This window comes from Lampetra fluviatilis, chromosome 79, assembly GCF_964198595.1.
Source record: "Lampetra fluviatilis chromosome 79, kcLamFluv1.1, whole genome shotgun sequence".
NCBI lineage: Eukaryota > Metazoa > Chordata > Hyperoartia > Petromyzontiformes > Petromyzontidae > Lampetra > Lampetra fluviatilis.
Window position 1 is genome coordinate 1,427,998 of NC_136353.1, and position 27,857 is coordinate 1,455,854.

The window sequence follows — 27,857 nt, forward strand, 5'->3', positions numbered from 1 at the left end:
TGAGTGGGTGAGTGGATAAGTCAATGAGTGGCCACACACCATGACAGTTCTGTCGATTCGGTTGTGTGGACAAAGCTGTGTGAGTGACTGACTTAGTGATTCCCTACATGCATGCCGTGATGGCAGTTCTGTCGATGCGGTGATGTGGGCAAGGCTGTGCGAGTGACTTTGGCTGTAAGTGGGTAAGTCAGCGAGTCACCGCACGCGATGGCAGTTCTGTTGATCCGGTGGTCTGAGCAAGGCTGTGCGAGTGACTTGGTGAGTCAGTGAGTCACGACACAGGCCGCGATGGCAGTTCTGTCGATGTGGTGGTGTGGGCAAGGCCGAGAGCGGCATCTCAGCAGGAGCAGGCCTGCTGAGCGTGGGCCCCTCCCGCCAGGATCACCGGGGCGTCCCCCCGGCCGGCGTTGTCCGACGAGGCGGAGGGGAGTCTCTCGCAGACAAGGTCCACGAGCGCGTCGAAGGTCTCGGCCACGCCGAGGTTCTCCTTGGAGCTCGTCTCACGGAAGCCGAAGCCTCCACGGCCCCCAGAGAGAGGGGAGAAGGGGGTGTGGGGGGGAGAGGTGGGAAGAGTGAGGATGAGGGGGAGAGCGGGGAGAGGGTTGGGACGAGGGAGAGGGGGGATTAGGGGAAGGGAGAAAAGTAGGGAGAGCGAGCGGGAGGAAGAGGTGGGGAGAGGGGGGGGGGATGAGTCGGAGGAAGAAAAGCAGATGAGAGGGGGGGGAGAGAATGAAGGAGCATCGGGGAGAGTGGGGATGGGGGGAGTGAGAGAGAGAGAGTTGTCTATACACAAAACTACTGAATTCACCTCTGCAAGATTTGTTCATATGCGATTTTATTTTTGCCTTTTTTAGTGTGGATTGTATTCCCCGACGATACGTTATTTGCTTTAAATACCTTTTGATAACTCATGTTCATACAGTGATCCCTTGCAAACCGCGAATTTACCAACCGCGAGATGTGAGCACACCCGGATTGACTTCTGCATACCTGTTTACCAGCCGCGAGCATCTCCATTTGAGTTTATCCAGGGACTCCTCTACTTATGGGCATTCGATTTACGAACTTCCAGAGATACGAACAACCCCGTCTGTATGTCTAGTTGCCTGTTTGGACCGAGAGCCGTAAGTTCAACCGCTGCGTCATAGATGGGAACGTCACCCCCCCCCCCTCTCCTCGGGGGATGGACCAAGGGACGAGTGAGACACGTCAAGAGGGCAGCGACTGAGAAGGAACAAGATGGCGGCCTCAATTCAGACCTCAACGAAAAGAAAATCATCATTAGACCTCCTTTGCCAGTACCAAAATATTATAATAGGGTTTTTCCCCTTTTTTCTGGCAACAAAACTGAAACCTTTTTATGAGGAATCATGTGTGCGTTAACCACAATACTTGTGGTCAAAATGCAAACTCTGATAATATATGCATTGTCCTTGAAACTGATTGGTCCGCTGTGTAGCCTAACCTAGAGGCACTCCCAGCGGTAGCTATCCCTGTGCGTTAGTTTGGTGCCAGTAATGGTAGCAATGATTGCTGCTGTGTAGCCTATCCTAGGGGCACACCCAGTGGTATCTATCCCTGTGCATTCGTTTGGTGCCAGTAGGGTAGTGATTTCCATTGTATAACCTACTCTAGGGGCACACCCAATGGTAGCTGTCCTTGTGCGTTAATTTGGTGCCAGTAGGGGTAGCGATGACTGCTGCTGTGTAGTCTACTCTAGGGGCACACGCAGTGGTAGCTGTCCCTGTGTGTTAGTTTGGTGCCAGTAGGGGTAGTGATAACTGCTGTTGTGTAGCCTTGCCCCTGTCAAGGCTGCATGATGGTCGTGGTGGTGGAAGAGGGGTGAGGTGTGTCTTCGTCTGCGTCTTTCTTACCGAGTTGCTCCGCCAGTCGCTTGCCCGTGTCGGTCGCCACCACTCGCTCCGGCTCCAGGTCGCATTTGTTGCCAACAACAATCACCCGGGCGCTGTCCCAGGAGTAGGCGGTGATCTGAGTCGCCCTAGAGGAGGACACCAGGGGAGGGAGGAGGGGGGGGGTGAGATGTTGACTACCTCGACTGGTATGCAGGAGGTTCGTGGGTTCAATTCCGTGACTGACGATGCCTGCTGCCGTATACGTGGAGACTGTGTGTATGTCTCTCTCTCACAGTGGAGACGTTGACTACCTCGCCCGGTATGCAGGAGGTTCGTGAGTTCGATCCCGTAACTGACGATGCCTGCTGCTGTATATTTGGAGTCTTCGTCTCTCTCAATCCCTGTGGTGGTCGCTCGAATATTTTCCTCCACATTTAGAATCAACGTGCATTGTGTGGCTAATTACGACATAACATTAAGCCAGATCATTACGAGAACACCCATGTCTTAAGTTAGACAGAGTTTAGTTTGCCCTCAGCCCTTGATCAAACTCCTGTTGGATGAAGGCCTCTCTGAGCCATACGCCATGCTAGCTCGCCTGAGGTGCAAGAGGTTTCGTGGGTTCGATCCCGTGACCCTGACGATGCCTGCTGTATACTTGGACTCCTTGTGTGTCTATCTCTCCCAGTGGAGATGTTGACTACCTCGCCTGGTATGCAGGAGGTTGTTGGTTCGATCTCCGACCCTGCCAGATGTTAACTACCTCGCCTGGTATGCAGAAGGTTCGTGGGTTCGATCCCGTGACCTTGACGATGCCTGCTGCTGTATTTTTGGAGTCTGAGTCTCTCTCTCCCCGTGGAGATTTTAACTACTTCACCTGGTATGCAGGAGTTCGTGGGTTCGATCTCGTGACCCTATAGATGCCTGATGATGTATATTTGGAGTCTGCATCTCTTTCTTTCCCCGTGGTCGTGTGGATTTTTCTCCGGGCACTCCACTTTTCCCCTCCACATTTAGAATCAACATCACCACGCGTTTTGAGAATTTGGCTGCTGCTATGAATTTCCACGTGACGATAATCGACTTTGTTGAGCTATCATTTGATCGCCAGGTCACTTTTGAAAAATAACTATACAGCTCAGTGGGCCTTACTTGGTAAAATAAAAAAAAATTGTTTAGTTTATTGGTCTCTGTGTTTCTCAGGGTCTCTATGTATTTCTATGTGTCTCTAAGGGTCGATATATATCTCTATGGGTCTCTATGGATATCTATGCATCTCTGTGTGTTTACAGTATTGGGCTGCTGCTATACATTTCTACACGATGATATGCCACATTTAGTTGAGCTATAATTTGTGATCAACTATTTTTATTGTACTAGGTAAGGCCCCACTTAGCTATGTAGCTATCCCTTTTTACAGAAGACACCTGACGATCATGAATGATAGATCAACCAAATAACTATATCATCATCCTGTGGAAATTCATAGCGGCAGCCAACTACTCTAAACTCATGACGTTGATTATAAATGTGGAGGATCAAAGCGAAGGGTCCGGAGAAAAATTAGCAGGCATCGTCAGGGTCACGGAATCAAATCCACGACCTCCTGAATACCAGGCGAGGTAGTTAACATTTCCACGGGGTGAGAGCTACATGCAGACTCCAAATATCCAGCAGCAGGCATCGTGAGGGTCGGGATCGAACCCACAACCTCCTGTGTACCAGGCAAGGTAGTGGCATCTGTCTCTGTGGGTTAGTCTACAAATAGGGGGCGAAGATGATGGTGGTGTATTGGTGAAGGCGGAGGAAGTGTGCTGATGGTAGTGGTGGTCGTAACGGTAATGGCAGTGATGGTGGTGGTGATGCTAGTGATCAAAGTGATGGTAGTGGTGGTGGTGATGGTAGTGGTGGTGGTGGTAGTGATGGTGATGGTGGTAGTGGACATGGTAGTGATGATAATAGTGGTGGTGATGGTAGTGGTGATGCTGGTGATGATGGTGGTGGTAGTGATGGTGATGGTGGTAGTGGACATGGTAGTGATGATAATAGTGGTGGTGATGGTAGTGGTGATGCTGGTGATGATGGCGGTGATGGTAATGATGATGATGATAGTGGTGATGGTAGTTTATGGTGGTAGTGGTGATAATAGTGATGATGGTAGTGGTGGTGATAATGATGGTGATGGTGGTAGTGGTTATGGTAGTGATGATAGTAGTGGTGGTGATAGTAGTGGTGATGGTAGTGATGGTGGTGATTTCGGTGATGATGATGGTAGAGTTGATGGTGGTAGTGGTGCTGGGAGTGATGGTGGTCGTGATGGTGGTAGAGATGGTATTGCTGATGGAGATAATAGTGATGGTGGTGATGGTAGTGATGATGGTAGTGATGATAATAGTGATGATGGTAGTGACGGCAGTGATGGTGATGATGGTGGTAGTGGTGATGGTAGTAATGGTAGTGGTCATGGTAGTGATTATAGTAGTGGTGGTGATGGTAGTGATGATGGTATTGGATGGCAGTGATGGAGGTGATGGTAGTAATGGTGATGGTAGTGGTGATGGTGGTAGTGGTGGTGGTAGTGGTGACGGTAGTGATGGTGATGGTAGTCGTGATGGTGGTACCAGTCGGTGATGGCTGTGAAGGACTCCTGGCTGGTGATGTCGTACACCAGCAGGAACCCCATGGCGCCACGGTAGTAGGCGGTGGTGATGGTGCGGTAACGCTCTTGACCCGCGGTATCCTGACACGCGCACAGTCGGTGCCATGCTCGGTGCACCCACTCTCTCACTCACTCATACAGCCACCCACTCACCCACTTAACCAATTACCCACTGGCCTACCCAGCCATTCGCCCACTCACCCACCCACCCGTCCTCTCACCCTCCAACCCACTCACCCACCCACACACCCTCCAACCCACTCACCCACTCACTCCCCTACCCACTCACCAACCCTTTCACTCACCCACCAACCCTTTGACTCACCTACCCACTCACCTACTCACCCACCCACCCACTCACTGACCCACACGCACCCATTCACTCACTCACCCACCCACCCACCTCGCCATTCACCCACCCACTCACCCACCCATCCACTCACCCACAGTCCCACCGATCCACCCACCCACTCACCGATCCACCCACTCACCCACCGTCCCACCCACCCACTCACCCACCCACCCACTTACCCATTCACTCAGCCATTCACCCACCCACTCACCCACCCACTCACCCATCCACTCACCCATCCACTCACCCACCATCCCTCCCACCCACCCACCGTCCCACCCAGCTACTCACCCAGATCTGGAGTTTTATGGTCTTGCCGCCGCGTCTCAGCGTCTTAACCTTAAAGTCGATGCCCACTGTGGAGACGAAAGCGGCCGTGAAAGAGTCCTCCGCATAGCGGAAGAGCAGAGACGTTTTCCCCACCCCGCTGTTGCCTATGATCAGCAGCTTGAACATCAGGTCGAAGGGCTGCTCCACCCCTCCAGCTCCACCTCCAGCTTCGCCTACAGCTATTAGTTCACCAGCACCTCCTCCACCACCACCTCCACCACCACCTCCTCCTCCTCGAGCTTGCTGCTTGGGGTCAGTAGCTGAGGCCATCTAATGAGGGAGGGAGGGAGGGAGGGAGGGGAGGGAGGGGGGATAGGAGGGGGGGACGGAGGGAGGAGGGGACAGGGGGAGAGAATGGAAGGAGGGGGTGAATTGGGGGGGGGGGGGTCAAACACACCCACTCACACACTAACAAACTCACACTCACTCACACGCTCTCACTCATACACAGTACTCACCAAAAACAACAGCCGCCGATCGTCACTAGGTGGTGGTGACGTTACCATGGTGCCTGTGCCAGGCCACATGCAGGCGCCATGGGTTTACCGACTGAGATGACTGGCAGAATCACCACCTGTGCTCCCCTACTATGTGACCTTTTGCTGTGTTTTATCCACCCGGCGCTCCGCTCATTGTTGTGAGCATCGCTCCTCTGCCTTCCATTGTTGGTGGAGGGCGACTGCCTCCAACTGCCTAGTAGCTTCCTTCATCAGCCTCCTCCACAGAGGCCAATCTTGACACAGTTGGTACCAATCAACGGCAAGTCCACTCAGCTCCACATCCACTTGTATGACATCGTTCAGTCTCTTCTCTAGCCCGTGCCATGCCCGTTTAGCCCCCTTTAACTGGCCAAAAAATCTGTTAAGGCATGCGGTGGCTGGGCATGCGGGCTACATGATCTACCCAACGCAGCCTTGCCTGCTGTAGGAGCTCACAAATGGGACATAGTCTAGATCTTTCGAAGATTTGTGAGCTTCTCACGCAATCCAGCTGGGTTAAACCCTAGGATGGATCATAGACAAGCCAGCCTGAATGTTTCTAACCGGCCAAGATGTTCCAGGGGAGTGGGGGGGGGGTCCACGTTTCACAAGCATAGAGAAGGGAGGGCATGACCGTGGCCGAAAAGACCGGAAGCTTCGTGCGGAGTGACAGACAGGTTGCTTCCACACAGCATTATGCAACCAATGAAAAGATATTGCCGCTCGACTAATTCAGAGTGAGACCTCTGCTGTTAAACCCGAGCCTGTCATGATCACCCTGCCCAGGTATGGGAAACTCTCCACTCTCTCCACAACTGCCCTATCACCAATTGGGAGTTGTGGGGTGGAGTGTCCGATGGTACAAAATACCAAGGCAGGTGCTTAGTTTTGGTGGGGCTAATGGTAAAGCCCCACCTCCTAGTGGCAAGCTCCAGATTCAGCAGCAGCGCCTCCTACTCCTCCTCTGAGTGAGCACCAATTACCAGATCATTGGCATACATAACATGGTTGAGCAATAGGGAGACATCCCTTGACCGCACCCGGGTATCGATCAGCTTCCCATTGTATCTGTACCAAATAGAAATTCCTCCGGTACAGCTATTGAAGGCTTCACGAACTACGTGGTCGAAATAGATGTTAAATAATGTGGGAGCCAGAGGACATCCCTGTTGCACCCCAAGGTGTACAGGGAATGGCTCTGACTCCCGGCCACGTAGTTTTATCCGGGCCCGCTCACCATCATGAAGGTCCTTAATGATCATGAGCTGAGGGTCAGATACTTCGAAAGCACGAAGAACAACCCAGAGCCCAGGCCTACTGATGGTATCATAGGCCTTGACCAGGTCAATAAAGCAGAGATATAGATCTTGATGAAATTCCCTACATCTCTGCTGTAGGAGACGGACAGAAAATATGGTATCTGTGCAGGACCGCCCTTTCCTGAAACCGCATTGGGGCTCTGCAAGCCTTTCCTCAGTGTACCTAGTGTAGTGACATAGAATGGTCACTACTGTGTCGGCCTGTACGAGGGCTGGGGGCCCCAAGGGGTGCCTGGGGGGTCACGTGCTGGAGGGATCCGGACCTTCCCAGAGGTGGGGGAAGTGAGGCGTGTCCTGGGAAGGGAGGCGTGGCCTGAAGAGAGCCAGCCACGCCGGGGCGGAGCCAGCCACGCCAAACCAGATATAAGCGTGGTGTGAACGCAGAGCGAGGCTGTTGTACTGTACTCCAAAGTGAAGACATCATCGGTCGTCAAGTCCCGAGTCGTCGTCCTGGGCCAGGCAGGCCGTTGCCTGCCTGGTCCAGTCTGTGTCGTGTTCCAGAGTGTTAGTGAGTTGAGGAAGGTGGTCACCACCTTATGTACCGTGTTATGTTACGTACCGTTTAATAAATAGTGTTGCCTCCAAGCTGCGTGTGTGTGCACCTAATTCGAACCTACTACATTTGGCGTCAGAAGTTGTGGAAAAATAAATATTGCTAGGTGTTATCCTAGGGAAGTAAAATGGGCACACGAAAAACAAAGATAAAACTCACCTGGACGCCTTCGTACGACGGGGAAGGTGTGACGACCATCCTTCGGACAGCCCCGGGGATGGCAGCCCCGGTGACAGAGAGAGAGAGATGGCGCTGCACGCGGAGCGGCGGGACTGGCATCGCACCGCTGCTTCGCCGCCATCGGGAACGGAGCGATGGAGCCGCGGGGAGAGGACACCTTCGTCTCTGCGGGGGCTGGCGGGGGGAGGCCCAGGCATGCGGGCCACGCGGTGGGGCCGCCAACTCGGCGGCTGATCGTGGCGCGGTTCCCGCCAAAACGCTGCTCCCGCCAACTCGAGGGCTGGTCGGGGCGCGGTTCCCGCCAAACTCGAGGACTGGTTGGGGTGCGGTTCCCGCCAAAGCGCCGCTCCCGCCATTTCAGCGGCGGGTCGGGGCGCTGTTCCCGCCAAAGCGCCGCTCCCGCCGACATCAACGCCTGCGGAGGGGGAGTTCCACACGTGCAGGTGGCGCCCCCGTCTTGTGGATGGGGGTTCGCAAGAGCAGGCCGTGTTCACCATGCAAGATTCTTCGGGCCGTCCCAGTGCTCCACCTTGACGCCCTCTGATATTCACAGTTTGCCAGGCGAGTCGTGACATGACACGAGAAAAATAATAATAACTTCACCGATCTTGCGTGTGCCGGGTTGCGATCGCGGGTTTTTTTTTTTACTCGCTGGTTTGCGGAGCGTGTTCGTCCGGTTGTGTGCGTGATTAAATGACGCGGCGACCATGCGGGTTTCTGCTTGTAACAGTGTTGTTGTTAATTACGGCGTCGAGATCGGTATCTTCTGGTGTAGTTAATGATTAATTCGTTGTTGGTGTCCCAAGTTCCGTTGATATCCTGTATGTCGCCGTGTTAATGACTCGTGTTGTTACATCGTTGTGTTGCGAAATCGCCATTGTTATTGTGTATACTGTATGGAGTTTCGCTCGTGATTGTCACTTGTAACTGTCAGAAACTTTGATCGTCATTGTTGCCAATGTACAGACCGTATGGAGCTTTGCTTGAAATTGTTAACAGTGTAGGGACTGTTGGGTACTTGCTTGTGATTATTTACTATGTACGGATTGTCTGGAGTATTGATTGTGTGTGTTGCCATGTGGGGACTGGATGGAGCATTGCGCCAAATGATTGACTGTACGAACTTCGTATACTGCATATACTGTATGAATGAATTCGGCGATTTTTGACGTTTGTGTCTAGTTTTTTTTTTGCTCTCAAAATTCGAATGCCCTGAGTCCCATGGTTAATGTTGAAGGGGATTTTGAAATGACAGGTTCGGTTTGTTTCAAACTCACTGGTTGGTTCCTGTCCGTTGTTGCACAGATGATGTCTTTTGTGCGGGAATGCTCCTTGTGTTCTACATGGATCGGGGGTGCGTTTCCGTTAATTGCCGTCAAATTGCGTTGCTCTCTCCACTCGGTTGGTACAGCTGCATGCTGCCATGCGAGTCTCGGAGATGATGTGTACGGATACGGGATGTGAGGTGTATTGTTGTGACCATTGAATATTCGGGATCGTCACAAATTGTGCGTACCTGTTCGGCATTGGATCAGTTCTGTGGGGGATCATAATTCAAATTGTATGTGTTGTGATGGTGTTAAATTGCGATGGTGACATGCTGCCAGGGATTTGGAATTGTGCTGCTGGCTGTCACCTATCTTGGGGCGCAGGTCCTGACCAGGATGGCCCAGTGAGTGTTGCGTGTCTAACATGAACGTTGTGGTCCCGTCATGCTATGGCTGACGGCTTGACCTGACAGCCCGGAGATTGAAACACTCCGTGGTATGTCTAGCCTAGTGGGCTGTGCGCTCACAGGGCTCGGAGAGTGTGGTCCCGTCATGCAATGGCTGACGGCTTGACCTGACAGCCCGGAGATTGAAACACTCCGTGGCATGTCTAGCCTAGTGGGCTGTGCGCTCACATGGCTCGGAGAGTGTGGTCCCGTCATGCTATGGCTGACGGCTTGACCTGACAGCCCGGAGATTGAAACACTCCGTGGTATGTCTAGCCTAGTGGGCTGTGCGCTCACAGGGCTCGGAGAGTGTGGTCCCGTCATGCAATGGCTGACGGCTTGACCTGACAGCCCGGAGATTGAAACACTCCGTGGCATGTCTAGCCTAGTGGGCTGTGCGCTCACATGGCTCGGAGAGTGTGGTCCCGTCATGCTATGGCTGACGGCTTGACCTGACAGCCCGGAGATTGAAACACTCCGTGGTATGTCTAGCCTAGTGGGCTGTGCGCTCACAGGGCTCGGAGAGTGTGGTCCTGTCATGCAATGGCTGACGGCTTGACCTGACAGCCCGGAGATTGAAACACTCCGTGGCTTGTCTAGCCTTGTGGGCTGTGCGCTCACATGGCTCGGGGAGTGTGGTCCCGTCATGCTGTGGCTGACAGCTTGACCTGACGGCTCGGAGGTTGAGACCCTCCGAGGCGCGTTGAAACAGTGGGCTGGAGATTCGTAAGGTTCAGGTGGAGTTGTCCTGTTACGCTGAGACTGTATCCCTCAGTTGTTAGGGTGCATGTTGTGCAGTGAGTGAACGATGGGTCGTCTCAGCTTGGTCGGTACAGCTATATGCTGCGATGCGAGTCTTGGAGAGAGACTGGGTTAAAATCCCACCGATATGGCCGACGCGTGCTGCTGGTTGTGACGCCGCGTCGGAAAGGCGGTGGGGTGGTAACATGGAAATTCCCCCCCCCCGATATGGCCGACGCGTGCTACTGGTTGTGACGCCGTGTCGGAAAGGCGGTGGGGTGGTAACATGGAAATTCCCCCCCCGATATGACCGACGCGTGCTACTGGTTGTGACGCCACGTCGGAAAGGCGGGGGGGTGCTAACGGGTGACTGTCATTGCATGCGTGATTCTAACGGGGGGGGGGGGGGCTGTGCTGGAGCGTAAGTGGGTTAGCCAGTTTTCATGTATATTTGTTGTTAATTCCCCGTTTTCTATGCGGTTCCCTTTTACCCTCGTCGATTCTGTATATATTACGTGATTGTATTTCTTATCGGTCGCCGGTCATTTATTGATGTTGCTGGTTCGGAGGCACACCTTTTCAATTTTTCACAGTTGTGTTACAGCCGGGGACGGCTGTGTGTTTATACAGGGGGGGGTGATGTAGTGACATAGAATGGTCACTACTGTGTCGGCCTGTACGAGGGCTGGGGGCCCCAAGGGGGTGCCTGGGGGGTCACGTGCTGGAGGGATCCGGACCTTCCCAGAGGTGGGGGAAGTGAGGCGTGTCCTGGGAAGGGAGGCGTGGCCTGAAGAGAGCCAGCCACGCCGGGGCGGAGCCAGTCACGCCAAACCAGATATAAGCATGGTGTGAACGCAGAGCGAGGCTGTTGTACTGTACTCCAAAGTGAAGACATCATCGGTCGTCAAGTCCCGAGTCGTCGTCCTGGGCCAGGCAGGCCGTTGCCTGCCTGGTCCAGTCTGTGTCGTGTTCCAGAGTGTTAGTGAGTTGAGGAAGGTGGTCACCACCTTATGTACCGTGTTATGTTACGTACCGTTTAATAAATAGTGTTGCCTCCAAGCTGCGTGTGTGTGCACCTAATTCGAACCTACTACACTAGCAAGGCGATTTTGAATAATCCTGTGGAGGTGGCCATTGTATTGTGAGAGATTAGCATGTCAATGTAAGAAAACCACCGCAATAGTGGCTGTGTTAGTGAAACATTTAGCCTGTTAATGTTATGATGTCATTTAGGGCAGTCAGTGCACAAACGCCACCCTCCCTCAGCATTTTGCTTGGGAGATCATATCTGCCCGATGTCTTTCCTGGTCTCAGACTCTGGTACTTCCTCAACAGATGGCACCTCAGCCAGCCACTCACAGGGGGTGACTTCTTCTTCCAATATTTGAGGCACCGCAGCCTCGGCAGGGTCATCCCCACTTTGTTCCATGCTGTTTTCCAGGCTGAGGGATTTCCCCTCCCACAGGACCTCAGAAATGATCAGCAAATCTGCAAACCTGTTCCTGGGGGTCGGAAATTGGATCACCGTTCTTTCCCCTAATGATGGTAATATGTGTGGCGCTACAGGTTACTTTTTTATGGAATTAAAGAGCAATTTGTGATCACGGGCCATTGAGGTAGACTCCATCTCCTCAGCAACCTGCAACCTCCACTCATCCTTGCAGTGCCTCATGGCTCTCTGAACCTCCAAGCAAAGGTTACGGTAAGCCTCCTCATTCTCCGACGTGGGATGCTGTAGCCAATGAGAGTGGGCCTGTCGCTTTTTCTCAGCCAGCTTGAACACCTCCTCTGTCAGCCAGGGTTTCTGGTGAGGTCTGGACCGTGTCACCAAAGCAGCCATTGAAGCTGCATGAGCCACAGTCCTAAATCTCGCCCATTTTCCCTCGACATCAGGACGAGTAGGGACGATGCCAACCCTAGCCAGAAGGGATGATGAAATTCTCACTTGCAACTTTCATCAGCTAGCTAAGACCATGCCACTGAGGGTTTGAATGGGGTCTTGGGTGTACACCCACCACTGGAGTGTAGGAATGGCAGGCGCATCTTACAGTTGATGGTCAGTGGGCAGATCAGCTCCACGGTAGGTCCTGGTGTCAAGGACATGGGCCCGCATCCGCTGTTCCGTCGCTATGTAGTCCAGCAGATGTTCTTGCTTTGACCCGGCATGCATCCATGATGTTGTGTGGATGCGCCGATGCCGGAAGAGTGTGTTGGTAATTACAAACCCATAGGCTGCAGAAAAATCGAGCAGCCTCCTGCCGTTGTTATTGAGCTTATCTGGCCCATGCCTTCCAATCACTCCAGACCACGTGCCAGCATCATGACCAACTCGGGCATTGAATTCACCCAGCAAGATGACTCTATCCCATGGGGCCACTTTAGCTAGCACCTGTGACAGGAGGTCATAGAAGGCATCTGACTCATCGGCCTTGCCTGCATCCCTCCACGGATGTTCGCCTTCGGTGGGGGCATAAGTAACCACGACTCCTCGCCTCTGGTTGATGGAAAGGTGAGCCCAAAGTAGTCTGGGGCTTTCAGCATCCCACACCTCACCGCCACGCTACCACGCCCCCTTCATTCTGTTGTTCATAAGAAGAGCCACTCCCTGTTGTTTGGCAGTCTCCTGCCCCGAAAAGAGGACTGTCCACCCTTCATGGTGGAAGGAACCAGAGCCGGTCCACCGGACCTCCTGAATACCACAGAGGTCCAAGCGGTACCGGTCCAGCTCCTGACAGAGGAGTGGCAGCCTCTCCTCCGCAGTGAGCGTTCGAACATTCCACTTGACCACATGTAGTGTTTTTTTGTTGTTTCTGTAGGAGCCCCGAGGGTAAGGATTCAGTCTCCGGGCTCTGCCAAATGGGGTTTGGCCAGGAGACGTCATAGACACCTGTCCCCCCGGGGCCTCCGGCACAAGCTAATTCATTAAAATTTTCCGTCGTGGTTTAGTGGTAATTAATTGCCAGGTGGAAGGGTTACCAGCCCCTCGCGGTCATCCGGAGCCCCCATTTGGCCGCTGTGGTGGTTACAAACGCCATGAGGGGAATGGCCAATTTAAATTGGCCCTCCCCCCACGGCACTGCCCACCACAGCCTTGCCGCCCGGCACCACGAGGAGGTAGGGGGTTGATTTTGCCAGACACCAGTACGCCACACTCTACAGTATACACAATGCAGTACACCACATGCTACAGTACACTATACTACAGTATACCATGCTAGTGAACAGTAGACAGTAATCCACACGAGGCTGCATACCTGGCAACCCATATGGTTTGCTCCGTATCCTTGTACATAGAAACTGAGTTTTCAGGTCCATACGGTGTGCAGCCGTTTCAATACGGGAAACCAAAAAATTGTCTGTTTATGTTTCTCCCTTGTGATGGGACTTTATAGGATGAACGTTGAGATTTATAAGGGGTACGGGGTGACCAATAAGTTCTGAATTGGTCTGTAATAAGGTATGTAGTATTCATATTATTTGGGTATTTCGGTAAAGTCACATAGATAGGTTCAAATAAAATATAAAATCAGAGAGCTGAAAAACGGCTCGCTGATTCGGCTCTCTGATTTTACATTAACAGGTTAAATTTTTCACACTAACACAGCCACCTCGCTCACTGAGCTCGAGGTTGCTGCTCTGCAGTCTCCATTAACATGCTAATCTCTCACATTAACATAGCCACCTCGGGGCGCTGGCCGTCGAGGCCACTCAACAATCTTACATTAACATCTTACGTAAAAAAAAAGAGATAACATTGTCATCCTCTCAGCCGACAAGGGCAATGCCACTGTCAGCATGGATAAAACCACATACAACAACAAAATCCAGGACCTTCTTAATGATGGCAGTTATACCAAAATCAACAAAGATCCTACCAACCGCCTGGCCACAAAAACCAATAACATCATCACTAATTCGACTTTTCTAATCGAACCGACCAAGCAGCTCTCCATAAAACCGTCGGCTGCTAGACCACCCAAATTTTATGGCCTTCCAAAAATCCATAAAGAAGTAACTCCACTCCGCCCTATCGCATCCACCATCAACTCACCTACCTACAAACTGGCCCGAATTCTGTCTGAGACCCTGCTTCCATTCACGGGCAAGTCCACCTCGGCAGTATATCACTCAGCTCACTTGGTTTCTCTAATCAAGGACATTTCCCTGTCTCCGGAAGATTATTTGCTTGTCAGTTTCGATGTAGTCTCTCTGTTCACCAAGGTACCTGTACCTGACACCATAGCAATCATTGAAAACTTGGTCCAACATGGACTGAATCCTGATGTACCAACTTTGGCGAGGCACTGCCTTACCAACACTTACTTCACCTGGAATGTTACATTCTACAAACAAAATGAAGGTTCTCCTTATCACCAGTGGTAGCGAATGTTTTCATGGAGAAATTTGAAACAGATGCCATCCTGATATCCACTCTACGTCCTTCCCTGTGGAAGAGAAACGTTGATGACACTTTCGTCATCTGGCCACATGGCCAGCCAGCACTGAACCAATGTTTCAACCACATCAAATTCCATACACCTATCCATCAAATTACCCATGGATGTGGAAAATGATGGCAAGCTAGCATTCCTTGATGTTTTGATCGAGAAGAGGCCTGATGGCTCGTTGGGACACTCTGTCGACAGGAAATCCACCCACACAGATTCCTATCTGAAACCCAATTCCCACCACCACCCGGCACAGAATAATTCCCTTATCAAAACATTACACCATAGGGCCCACTGCATCTCCGACCAGCACCACCAAGCCCTCAAGATGAATGGATACTCAGATCGCACAATCCGCAAAGCTGTATCTGCAACCATGGGGAGACAACCACCTGAGGACCCAATAAAAACCATCACCTTGCCATACATAGCAGGTGTTACCAAAAATATTTCCAAAATCTTAAGCAAACACAAGATCCAGGTCCGATTCAATACAGTACACAAAATCCATGATTTGATCCGATCTGTGAAGGATGTCATTCCTGACATGCAATACCCTGGTGTCTACAAACTAAGTTGTGTCTACGGCAGCAGTTATATTGGGGAAATGAAACGACATGTCTTGGACCGTGTTCGCGAACACAAGGCAGAACCAATACCTCTGCCGTGGCTGATCACTGTGATAACACTTTGGGCTCGCACAATATTTTTTTCCCGAGATCAAGGTACTTTGCAAACCTTCGGGCAACCATCAAATATTTGTTCATGAAGCCATCCAGATATATAAATAGAGACAATTTCAACCGAGAAGTAGGGTATAAGCTGAGCAATCATTGGAAGGACGTTATTAACCAGGTTAAGTCATAACTTGCTGTGATGCTTCCATCCTTCTGCCGTTTGGCAGGAAGGATGCCTTTGCATTAACGGGCTGGGGTCTCACTAACATGGCTCCCTTAATTCGATGTATCGATGGTTCTTGCTGTTTTATGGGCTGTGTCTCTCACTGGCATGGCCACCACTGCGGTGGTTCTCTTGCGTTGACACGCTTGCCTCTCACAGCGCAGTGGCCAGCGCCACAGCTTGTGTTAAAAATAGACGTATCATTTAACTTACTAATCTCCCTACATTCTCTCTCTAATCTCCCATTAACATAGTGCTAATCTTCCATTAACACTGCTGCTGTAGCGCATGTGCGGCGATGGTGTTCATATGTGGCGAAGGAAGCTCATTAACTTTGACATGCTAATCTGTGCCCCTAATTCTCTCTCTCCATAATCTTCCCTATTAACACAACTGTTCGTTCTTGCATGCGGGGATGGGACTTCTTTCCAGCTCTGCTTGCTTGCCCTTGGGCTGCACCAACTTCAAACATATATAACCCCTTGTTGTAGCAGCTCTCTCGCTGTGTTCTTCCTGGTTCAGCAGTTCTGCTGCTGGATATTTTTGCCTGAGGACGACCGCTTGTGTTGCAATCGAAACGTCGTGATTTTTTTTTTTACCTACGTGACTTTACCGAAAGAATGCAAACGTATTAACATGCTAATTTTTACTTGGCAGCCCTTTGATTGATGTAAACCCCACCACCGTCGCGGTCGCTGCCCACCACTTACATTAACATTGGCTGGTGACATTTGGGCTATGCCCATCTCAAACCTTTATAAACAGTTTGCCTTTAGAAGCTAACCCCTTCTTCCTGATGACGAACGCTTGAGTTGCGATCGAAACGTCGTAGTTTCATGTTATTTCCTTTGAACCTATCTACGTGACTTTACCGAAAGACCCAAAGAAAATAAATTCCTGCATTCACGAAAGCTTTAAGTGAAGAGGTATGTAGCAGTGTAGTGTATAGTGTAGTGCATAGTGTAGTGTATAGTGTAGTGCATAGTGTTGTGTATAGTGTTGTGTATAGTGTTGTGTATTGTATAGGATGAACGTTGAAATTTATAAGGGGCACGGGGTGACCAATGAGGTCTGAATTGGTCTGTAATAAGGTAGGGCGCTGATAAGGGTTCGACAGGTATGAGGCTGTATCGCACACACTTCTCTATTCAGTACATTAAAACTAAACAATGTGCACATAAATATAAACAGACATGAACACATGCACAAAAATACGCAAACCCACAGACACGAGGACACAAATACAATACACAGATACTCGACAGAAAGAAGCACACGTTGTCTCGCACACACACAGACGAAAGGTGCATCTAGATACATCCACCCACAGATAAAGATCACCCTGTAGAGACCACAACAGACAATGAGCACCTACCTTCACACACACACAGGGGTACACACACACAGGGGTACACACACACAGGGGCACACACTCGCACACAGGGTACACATTCACACACAGGGGTACACACACACAGGGGTACACACAGGGGTACACACACAGGGGCACACACACAGGGGTACACACACACAGGGGTACACACACACACAGGGGTACACACACACACACAGGGGTACACACACACACAAGGGTACACTCACACACACAGGGGTACACACACACAGGGTACACACACACACACAGGGGTACACACACAGGGTACACACACACACAGGGTACACACACACAGCGGTATACACACACAGGGGTACACACACACAGGGTACACACACACACATAGGGGTACACACACACAGCGGTATACACACACAGGGGTACACACACGCAGGGTACACACGCACAGGGGTACACACACACACACAAGGGTACACACACACAGGGGCACACACACACACAGGGGTACACACACACAGGGGTACACACACAGGGGTACACACACACACACACAGGGGTACACACACACAGGGGTACACACACAGGGGTACACACACACACAGGGGTACACACACACAGGGGTACACACACAGGGGTACACACACACACAGGGGTACACACACACAGGGGTACACACACACACAGGGGTACACTCACACAGAGGTACACACACACATAGGGGTACACACACGGTACACACACACACACACAGGGTACACACACACAGCGGTATACACGCACATGGGTACACACACACAAAGGGTACACACACACACAGGGGCACACACACACACATGGGTACACACACAGGGGTACACACACACACATGGGTACACACACACAGGGATACACACACACACAGGGGTACACACACACAGAGGTACACACACACAGGGGTACACACACACACAGGGTACACACACACAGGGGTACACACACACGCAGGGGTACACACACACACAGGGGTACACACACACACACAGGGGTACACACACACAGGGGTACACACACACACAGGGGTACACACACACAGGATACACAAACACACACAGGGGTACACACACAGGGGATACACACACAGGGGTACACACACAGGGGTACACACACACACAGAGCTACACACAATATTCCTAACCACACGTTACTCACCTCTCTCTCCCACTCCCTCTCTCTCTCCACGGAATCTTCAACACCCGGATTCACGTGGCCACGTGACCCTCTCATACACACACTCACACAGACACTCATACAGACACTCACAGTTACAAAAAAAGACACACATACATACAGACACAAAGAAACACTCAGACACTCACTCACGTACAACAACAACCGACCTTAGCCACTAAGTGGCGGTGACGTCACCATGGCGCTTGTGCCAGGCTTAGTGCACTTTAGGGCCACGTGAAGTGTCGAACGTCCACTGGCAGGAGGTCACGGGGCAGACCCAGGTGCCATGGGTTGACTGAGATGACTAGCCGATGCGCCTCCTGTGCCCCCTAATGTGTACTGTGGTACCACGACTGCGGAGCAACTCCGCAAGCGCCGCGATTGTCCACTACCCCCCACCCTGAGCACACACACACACGCAGCACTTGCACCCACGTAGTGTCCCGGCGGGGGATCACCTGGCACCACGGATTTTCATCCGAGGGGCCCCTAGAGGGGAAGTCCCACGGTTTCCCGGTGCCAGGAGGTTGGCCGACCGCCCCCCCCCTCAGAACAAATGACATTGTGCCCCCCCCTAAATTGCCTTACAATTGTATGGAGTGCACAGAAACTCACCGGCCGAACCGCAAAGATATGCTCACAGCACCGGGGAGGGGCCAGGGTGAAATATTACGCAAGCAGCGCAGACGAGGAGGTGGAAGGGAAATCCCTGTGCACACCGCGGGTGTGTATTCGGCAGCCAGCGGCCTCCCAGATTAAACCGCTTGAGCCAGGGATAAGGAATGCGGGCACTGAGACAATGGCCGGGAGATAGCGTAGCGTAATTCCCTAGGTAACAGCAGCAACGTTTGAAAAACAAAAGGTAGCCCCACGATTGGCTGCACAGGATGACGTAATGTAACCCTGGAATTTCGAAATCCCAAGGCATAAAAAGGGGAACCCGAAACGGTTCAGGAGTCTTCTGATCTCCAGCCGCTTGGTGACCCAGACCGACTCTCGGCCAGCCTGCCTCTTCGAGCCGCTCGCAGCTTCCATGAGACGCCAGCGAGTGCCGCCACGAGACAGCGATAGGCAGGGTTCTCTCCTATCTCTGTCCCTCCGCTCCTCCCCGCGTCCATGCGACGCCGTGAGAACGGCTGCGAGGTACGTAACAGGGCGCGTGTTTAGGGGAATTGGGTTATGATAGGATAGGCTCTGCTCGCAGAATATTTCCTCCGGGCAGTAGAGGGTTTTGCGCCGTGAATAAACGTTAGCACAGAGCATTTGTGCAGTGTGATTTGTGTGTGTGGAGCAGCTGCATGGGCGGACGAGCGGCGAGAGTGAAGGCAAAGCCGCAGCACGGGTGCTCGTTAAAAGCAATGCCTGCAGGTGCGCGCGTGTTTGCACCGCTGCTGTAGTGTTAACTGTGGTACGTGCGCGTATTAGGGTATAATCATCAGCAGGGGCGCGCGTGTTCACGCCGCCGCTATAGTGTTGGTCATAGTACGTGCGCGGGTTAGGATATAAACCGCCCGCAGGAGCGCGCGCGTTCACGCAGCTGCTGTAGCATTAGTGTTGGTGTGTGTGCATGTGTGGAATAACCCCGCGTGGCGGTGAGCCAGCGATCTAGCAATGTCTCTCAGAGGGGGCGCTAACGCGGGGGGGCCGATCACCTGGTTTGCGGGGGCCTGGCGGGGGCTGATCGACGCAGTGGAGGAGGGAGTGGAGGGGGCTGATGTCGCGCCCCACCTGCCCGGCGAGGGCAGTGGGGTGGACGTCGGCCCCCACTCCTTCATGAGCCTCTTCCACAGAGGCAGATCTTGACACCGCTGGTACCAGTCATCGGCAAGTCCACTCAGCTCCACATCGTCTTATGCTAAATCATTCCATCTCTTCTCTAGCTCGTGCCATTGACTCACCCACTCACTCACCCTCCCACTCACTCTCTCCCCCACTCACCCATCATCTCCTCTCCAGCTCGTGCCGCGCCCATTTAGCCCCCCTCTATCCGGTTGAACAAAATCTTTTGGGGCATGTAGTGCCTGGGCATGCGGGCTACATGACCCAGCCAACGCAGCCTCCTCACCTGCCGGGGGTCACCAATGATACAGTTGTTTGTTGTCCTTCCGACGCACCTCTGATTAGCGTGGTTGGTGAGGTATGGTGCAAAAGAAGTTCAACATGCATACATACTATTGTAGTGGATAAAAATGGGAGGAAACTTTCTTGGAGGCAACACGTTTATTATAACATTAAACACTACAACACAAAGGGGTAACGGCCCGTTCCACCCCATACTCTAGGGAGGTATCTCCCGGGCTAGCATGCCTCTCGCTGGCTATGTTCTATGCCTACCCTGGTGAGGCTTGAGTCTTCACTGGTTAAAGCTCGAGCCCGACCCTAGCCAGGGATTTGGGCTCTGCCCTTTGGGCTCTTCTCTTCAAGCCTTCAGGAGGCTCTTCAGTCTTCAGGCGGATGAAAACTGCCGGGACCGTTCAAGAACCCGGCTTATATACACAGTCCTGGCTCACTCAGCCCCTAGCCACACCTTCCTTTTAGAATCTTCTCCAGGGCTCTGGAGAGTCACGTCATCCCCCCGGACCCCTCCCTGGGGCATGCGGTCCGCACCCTTGGTCACGATGCTCCCCAAGGATTGCCTAGGGCCAACGGCCTAACATCGTGAATCTAGCTGGGTCAAATTTCAATTTAAAGGTTTCGTGACAAGCTGGGTCAGCCTCCCTTCCGCCCCCTATTGATACAGGGCTAGTACTGCCGGCTACGAGTATTGGCGATCACGATCAACCATGCCACGACATTTAACCCCCCCCCCCCCCTCGTAGCATCCAGCCGTCCTGGCTGCCAACTATCCCCATAAGAGCGTGCAAAATCGGAACAAGTACGTGTGCCTCAAAATCAACGACAACAGAAGCAGGAACAACCCGAATATAAATACCCCAGCCCACCTGTACAAATATTACACTATGTACAAATTAACATACACTCCCACACAAGCAAATAAAATATCCGCGCGATCCCCCGCAGCGCCCCCTGCAAGATACGTGCAAATCACGGCAATGACGGCACATCCGACCGAGCGCAAGGCAAAGGTAAGGAAGGCCACCGACAGTGGCAACCCGGCAGACGCGAAGGTAGGCGGTAAGGGTCATGAAAATCTTGGGGCCTTACAGTGGGTCAGCGATGCAGGACCATCGTACGGGTCAGGGGGTTTTGTGAGAGGGTCGGAGGAGAATGGCCCAGCCTGGGGAACATCTGACTCAGCGGTTGACCACTTGTCGACGGGAGCGGCCGGTGATGACGGCCGTTGAGAACTCACTCCCTCGGCATCTGGGGGTGCAACACCACGGCTGTGCTGAGGGTTATGCTCCGTGGACACGCGACCCGGCTCGTCGGACACATCATGCACTCGGCCCCGCAATGTGTAGGTGAAATAGAGGAGCGCGGCGCGAGGAAGGGTTTCAGGTGCGACGGGTGGACATACCAACACCGCCGGCCCGACTGAACTTTAACACACTGGGGACGCACAACCTGGACAATGTCGACAGGGCGCCGCCAGGGCCTGAGTAACTTTGGTAACGTTGCCAATGGCACCTGGGGGCAATGGAGCCAGGCCTTGTCTCCTTTTACCCGTACATGTGTGGATGCATGAAGACCCCGCAACCGTTTGTTGGCCCGTTGCCGTCCGCCAGAATTTTCCCTCGCGGCTTCCCTAGCCTCAGACAATCGTATGTGGTCAGTCAATTTAGATTTTTAGGGGGCCGGTTTAACGTGCAGTTGTACCTCCACGGGTGGGTCAACATCTCTGCCGTACATCAAGTAGAAAGGTGAGTAACCAGTGGCCGCATGAGGCGCCATTCTGTATGCGGCCAGGACCCTGGGGATCTGCAGATCCCAATCAAGCTGCGATTGGCTCACCTGGTGACACAGTATGGAGGTGAGCATTCTGTGCAAACGCTCGATAATGCCGTCAGTCTGTGGGTGGTACGGGGAGGTACGCATTTTCTGTGTGCCCAACATGTTACAAACGTCCTGCAGCAAAGTGGATTAGTAATTCCTTCCCTGGTCGGTCAGCAGCCGTTCGGGAGCCTTTGTCCAGAACATAGCCCTGGACAAAGGCATCGACGATGGCTGCTGCCGACTGGTTGGGGAGCGGCCAAGCCATAGGCCAGCGCATGAAGTACTCCACTCCAACCAGTAGGTACTTGTTACCTCGGGGAGTGGCAGGAAAAGGTCCAAGGACGTCCAAGGCGACAAGCCCATTGATATGGGTCACTTGAATGGACTGCAGAGGTGGGCAAGATGGTCGGGCTGGCGGCTTTCGCCCTGCGCAGTGAGTGCAGCCCTGCAGTAAATCAGCCACATCTTTAGCCATGCCTGGCCAAAAAAAGTGAAGTTGGAGCATGACAAGGGTTTTATGCACCCCTAAATGAAAGAGTCGCTCGTGTGCAGCCCAAACAGCTTTACCCTGCAGGGCGGTGGGCAGAACAATTTTGTATCATCGCAGGCTGCCGTCCCATGACATTAAGAGGCCATCGCGCAGGAAATATGTCGCCAAACCATCATGGCCCCCGCTCTCCTTAGACTGTCCGGCCTGACGACGAAGTTTGAAGAGAGAAATATCCTCCATCTGGAGGCGGCCCCAATCACCATGGGTTAGGCCGAGCAACACATCCTGAGCGAGCATACCCTCAGAATCCCCACAGAGACCCGTCTCGGCCACTGCAGCGAGGTGCTAGGGCAAGCTATCGACTGGCTGCTTGCAGCGTCCTGAACCCAGAAAACACGCACATCTGTCGGCCGTCGGCAGACGCAACAAGGCGTCGGCATTACAGTGTTGGGTGCCCTTGCAATATTTAACCGTAAATGCATAATCCTGGAGGATTTCTAACCAGCGAGAGAGTTGACTGGATGGCTGGTCAACTCGCAGCGCGTATTGTAGGGCTGCATGGTCGGAACGAATAGTGAAGTGCTGAATGAAGAACACAATTGCCAACAGCTCACGGCGAGTTACACAATAACGTTGCTCCGCCCGGCTGCCATATGCAATCACACGTTCGACCCCGTCAACAACCTGTGACAAAACTCCTCCCATACCGGTATTACTTGCATCCGTGTCAAGGATGAAGGGCAACTAAAAGTTGGGGTAGCTCAGGAGAGGGGCATTTACCAAGCCATCACGCAGCAAGTTAAATGCGGCCTCCTCCACCTCACCTCAGTGAAACATAATGCCTTTTGCCATCAGTGCATGAAGGGGCTTAGCAATGGAAGCAAAGCCCACCACGAAGTGTTGGTAATAAGACGCAAAGCCCATAAAACTCCGCACTTCCCCCACCAATGTGGGGGTCGGCCATGTGCGAACACAATCAGTTTTTTCTGGATCGGTGGCAATGCCCGAACGGCTGACAATGTCGCCAAGGTAGCACACCGATTCCCGCAAGAGGTGGCACTTCTGCGATTTAAATTAAAGGTTTGCCGCCCGCATTTGAATAAAAACAGCCTTCAACCGTTCGAGGTGTTCATCGAAAGTGCGGCTGAAGACAATGACGTCGTCTAAACAGATCAAGCATGAGACCCACTGGATCCCAGCAAGAACCAGCTTCATCAACCGCTAGAATGTTGCTGGGGCCGAGTGAAGGCCCTGCGGTATGCAGAAAGTGGTTTTGATGCCGCGTCAAGGGGCAATTGCCAAAAACCAGACGAGGTCCAGTGTCGAAAAGTAATGTGCCCCCGCTAAGGCATCTAGGGATTCGTCCATAAGGGGAAGCGGGTATGCGTCGGCCTTCGCCAGGGCATGCAGCGCGCTGCGGAAGGCAAGGGGAGTCGCTGACTCACCCTTCCTCCAAGCGGTGAACCAGTGTCGAGTATCCGATGGTGGGCCGTAGATGTCGGCCAAGTGTTGCAACGCCCGCTGAAATGTAGACCGCTCCTCTCGTGGAATTGTGTTGAGGGTGACTAGGGCGTCGTCGTCCAGAGCGGCCGGGAGTGCCCGCAGCGCCTCTTCCTCTGTCCATCCCGCCATTTCACGGTGCGAGAAGAAGCGGTGTTGAAAGGCCGCCCAGTCGCCGCCCGCCGCCAAAAATTCTTTAAGGACGAGCAGTCACGGGTGGATGGCTGGCACGCGTCCCACAGGCAGATGTTCCCCGTCACTTTTGGCGGGAACCGCGCCACCGTCAGCCAACAAAATGGCGGCCCCTTGCAGCAGTCGCACCGCCGATGACGCGGCAACCACTGATTGGTGCGGGCTACGGCCAGAAGTGACGCCAGTCCCGTGATGCTCCTGGCTCCCGGCGGAAGCTCCCCCAATCTTAGCGGGAGATTCAAAATTGTGGGCGGGAATTGTAGAAGCGGTGGCGGCAATGGCCATTACTCGCTGGTCTGCTCGGTCCTCCCCTGCCACTCACCTGCCCACCCACTCACTCATCCGACCCACTCACCTGCCCACCCACTCACTCACCTGCCCACCCACCAACTCACCGACCCACTCATCTGCTCACTCACTTACTCACCTACCCACCCACTCACCTGCCCACCCAATTCCTTACCCACTCACATGCCCACCCCCTCACCTACCCACTCACTCACCTTTCCACTCACTCACCTACCCACTCACTAGCCCACTCACCTGCCCATCTACTCACTCACCTACCCACTCACATGCCCACCCACTAACTCACCAACCCACTCACCTGCCCACCCACTCACCCAAGGCCCAATCACCTGCCCACCCACCCACTCAACTATCCACTCACCTGCCCACCCACTCAGCTGCCCACCCACTCACTCACCCACTCACCTGCCCACCCACCCACACATCTACCCACTCACCTGCCCACCCACTCACTCACCTACCCACTCACCTGCCTACCCACTCACTGACCCACTTACCTGCCACCCACCCACTCACCTACCCACTCACCTGCCCACCCATTCACTAACCTACCCACTCACCTGCCCACCCCCTCACCTACCCACTCACTCACCTATCCACTCACTAACCTACCCCCTCACCTGCCCACATACCCACTCACCTGCCCATCCACTCACCTGCCATTCCACTAACTCACCTACCCACTCACATGCCCATCCACTCATTCACCTACCCACTCACCTGCCCACCCACTCACCTACTCACTCACCTGCCCACCCCTCACCTACCCACTCCCTCACCTGCCCACATACCCACTCACCTGCCTATCCACTCACCTGCCCATCCACTAACTCACCTACCCACTCACATGCCCACCCACTCACCTAAGGCCCACTCACCTGCCCACCCACCCACTCAACTATCCACTCACCTGCCCATCCACTCAGCTGCCCACCCACTCACTCACCCACTCACCTGCCCACCCACTTACTCACCTGCCCACCCACCCACTCATCTACCCACTCACCTGCCCACACACTCACTCACCTACCCACTCACTGACCCACTTACCTGCCACCCACCCACTCACCTACCCACTCACATGCCCACCCATTCACTAACCTACCCTCTCACCTGCCCACATACCCACTCACCTGCCCATCCACTCACCTGCCATTCCACTAACTCACCTACCCACTCACATGCCCACCCACTCACTGACCCACTCACCTGCCACCCACCCACTCACCTACCCACTCACCTGCCCATCCACGCACCTGCCCATCCACTAATTCACCTACTCACTCACCTGCCCACCCACTCACTCACCTACCCACTCACCTGCCTACCCACTCACTGACGCACTTACCTGCCACGCACCCACTCACCTACCCACTCACCTGCCCACCTATTCACTAACCTACACCCTCACCTGCCCACATACCCACTCACCTGCCCATCCACTCACCTGCCATTCTACTAACTCACCTACCCACTCACATGCCCACCCACTCACTCACCTACCCACTCACCTGCTCACCCACTCACTCACCTACCCACTCACCTGCCCACCCACTCACCTGCCCACCCACTCACTCACCTACCCACTCACCTGCCCACCCCCTCACCTATCCATTCACTAACCTACCCACTCACCTGCCCACATACCCACTCACCTGCCCATCCACTTCACCTGCCTATCCACTAACTCACCTACCCACTCACATGCCCACCCACTCACTCATCTATCCACTCACTCACCTGCCCACCCACTCACTCATCTACCCACTCACCTTGCCCATCAACTCACCCAAGGCCCACTCACCTGCCCACCCACTCACTCACCTGCCCACCCACCCACTCACCTACCCACTCACCTGCCCACCCACTCACTCACCTACCCACTCACCTGCCTACCCACTCACTGACCCACTTACCTGCCACCCACCCACTCACCTACCCACTCACCTGCCCACCCACTCACTCACCTGCCCACCCCCTCACCTACCCACTCACTCACCTATCCACTCACTAACCTACCCACTCACCTGCCCACATACCCACTCACCTGCCCATCCACTCACCTGCCCATCCACTAACTCACCTACCCACACACATGCCCACTCACTCACTCACCTACCCAATCACCTGACCACTCACTCACCTACCCACCCACTCACTGACCCACTCATCTGCCACCCACCCACTCACCTACCCACTCACCTGCCCACCTAACTCACTCATCCTACCCACTTACCTGCCCACCCCCTCACCTACCCACTCACTCACCTATACACTCACTAACCTACCCACTCACCTGCCCACATACCCACTCACCTGCCCATCCACTCACCTGCCCATCCACTAACTCACCTACCCACTCACATGCACACCCACTCACTCATCTATCCACTCACTCACCTGCCCACCCACTCACTCACTTACCCACTTACCTGCCCACTGACCTGCCCACCCACTCACTCAGCTGCTCACCCACTCACTCACCTGCCCACCCACTCACTCACCTGCCCACACACCCACTCACCGACCCACTCAGGGTCACGGGATCGAAGCCACGACCTCCTGCAGACCAGGCGAGGGAGTTCACGTTTCCCTCTTCGCCAGTCGCAGCGCCTATGAAGGCCGTCACTGGAGCGCGCGAGGGGGTGGGTGGTCAGCACCACCCTAGCCCGGTCGCCTTTGTCTCCCCCAGTGGCGATGTTTACCACACCGCACCGGGTACTCGCTTAAGGCTGAGTCGACCTAGAGGAGGCCCCGGGACCGGCTCAGATAATCGCTGTCACTGGTGATGGTGGCCGTGAGCGGGAATCGACCTCGGGTTCGTTGAGCAGCGGGTGGTGTGCTAACTACTGCACCACCGCTCTCCACCAACGCAGACCACGCGACGTAGATCGCGATGACGTCACACGCAGACCACAGAACGTAGAGCGCGATGACGTCATACACACCACCCGACGTAGAGCGCGATGACGTCACGCATACCCCCTACATGAAGCGCGATGACGTCACACGCTGACCACCCGACGTAGAGCGCGATGACGTCACACTCAGACCACCTGACGTAGAGCGCGATGACGTCACACGCAGACCACCCGACGTGAATAAATGAAATGAAAATAAAATTAAAACCCGACGTAGAGCGCGATGACGTCACACGCAGACCACCCGACGTAGAGCGCGCTGACGTCATACTCAGACCGCACAACACAGAGCGCGATGACGTCACACGGTGATTCAGCGAACGCATGATGTCACCGCGCTTCGTTTGCTTTTGCGTGTTCAATGAAGAGGGGCGGTGCCGTGCGCTGCTTGCGTCATCACGCGCCGTGCGCTCCTGCGTCATCACGCACCGTGCGCGCTGACGTCATCACGCACCGT

At 53.6% G+C, this 27,857-nt stretch overlaps 1 protein-coding gene across 2 annotated transcripts; it reads right to left on the bottom strand.

Annotated features, from left to right (window-relative positions):
* Positions 1-27,354, bottom strand: LOC144953637 (ras-related protein Rab-3D-like). 2 transcript variants are annotated; one of them, XM_078884226.1, is made up of 6 exons: positions 27,004-27,354; positions 23,924-24,395; positions 5,156-5,464; positions 4,475-4,593; positions 1,875-1,999; positions 1-516 (listed from the first exon to the last, which is right to left on the bottom strand). In XM_078884226.1, the coding sequence occupies exons 3-6, from the start codon at positions 5,462-5,464 to the stop codon at positions 338-340; spliced, it is 732 nt and encodes a 243-aa protein (XP_078740352.1). In that variant the 5' UTR covers positions 23,924-24,395; positions 27,004-27,354; the 3' UTR covers positions 1-337. The 2 variants fall into 2 exon arrangements, 1 of the variants encoding a protein (XP_078740352.1); XR_013640864.1 differs by lacking the exons at positions 1-516; positions 1,875-1,999; positions 4,475-4,593; positions 5,156-5,464; positions 27,004-27,354 and adding an exon at positions 20,313-21,418 and having other exon boundaries at positions 23,924-24,664.
* Positions 27,355-27,857: the final 503 nt, after the last annotated feature.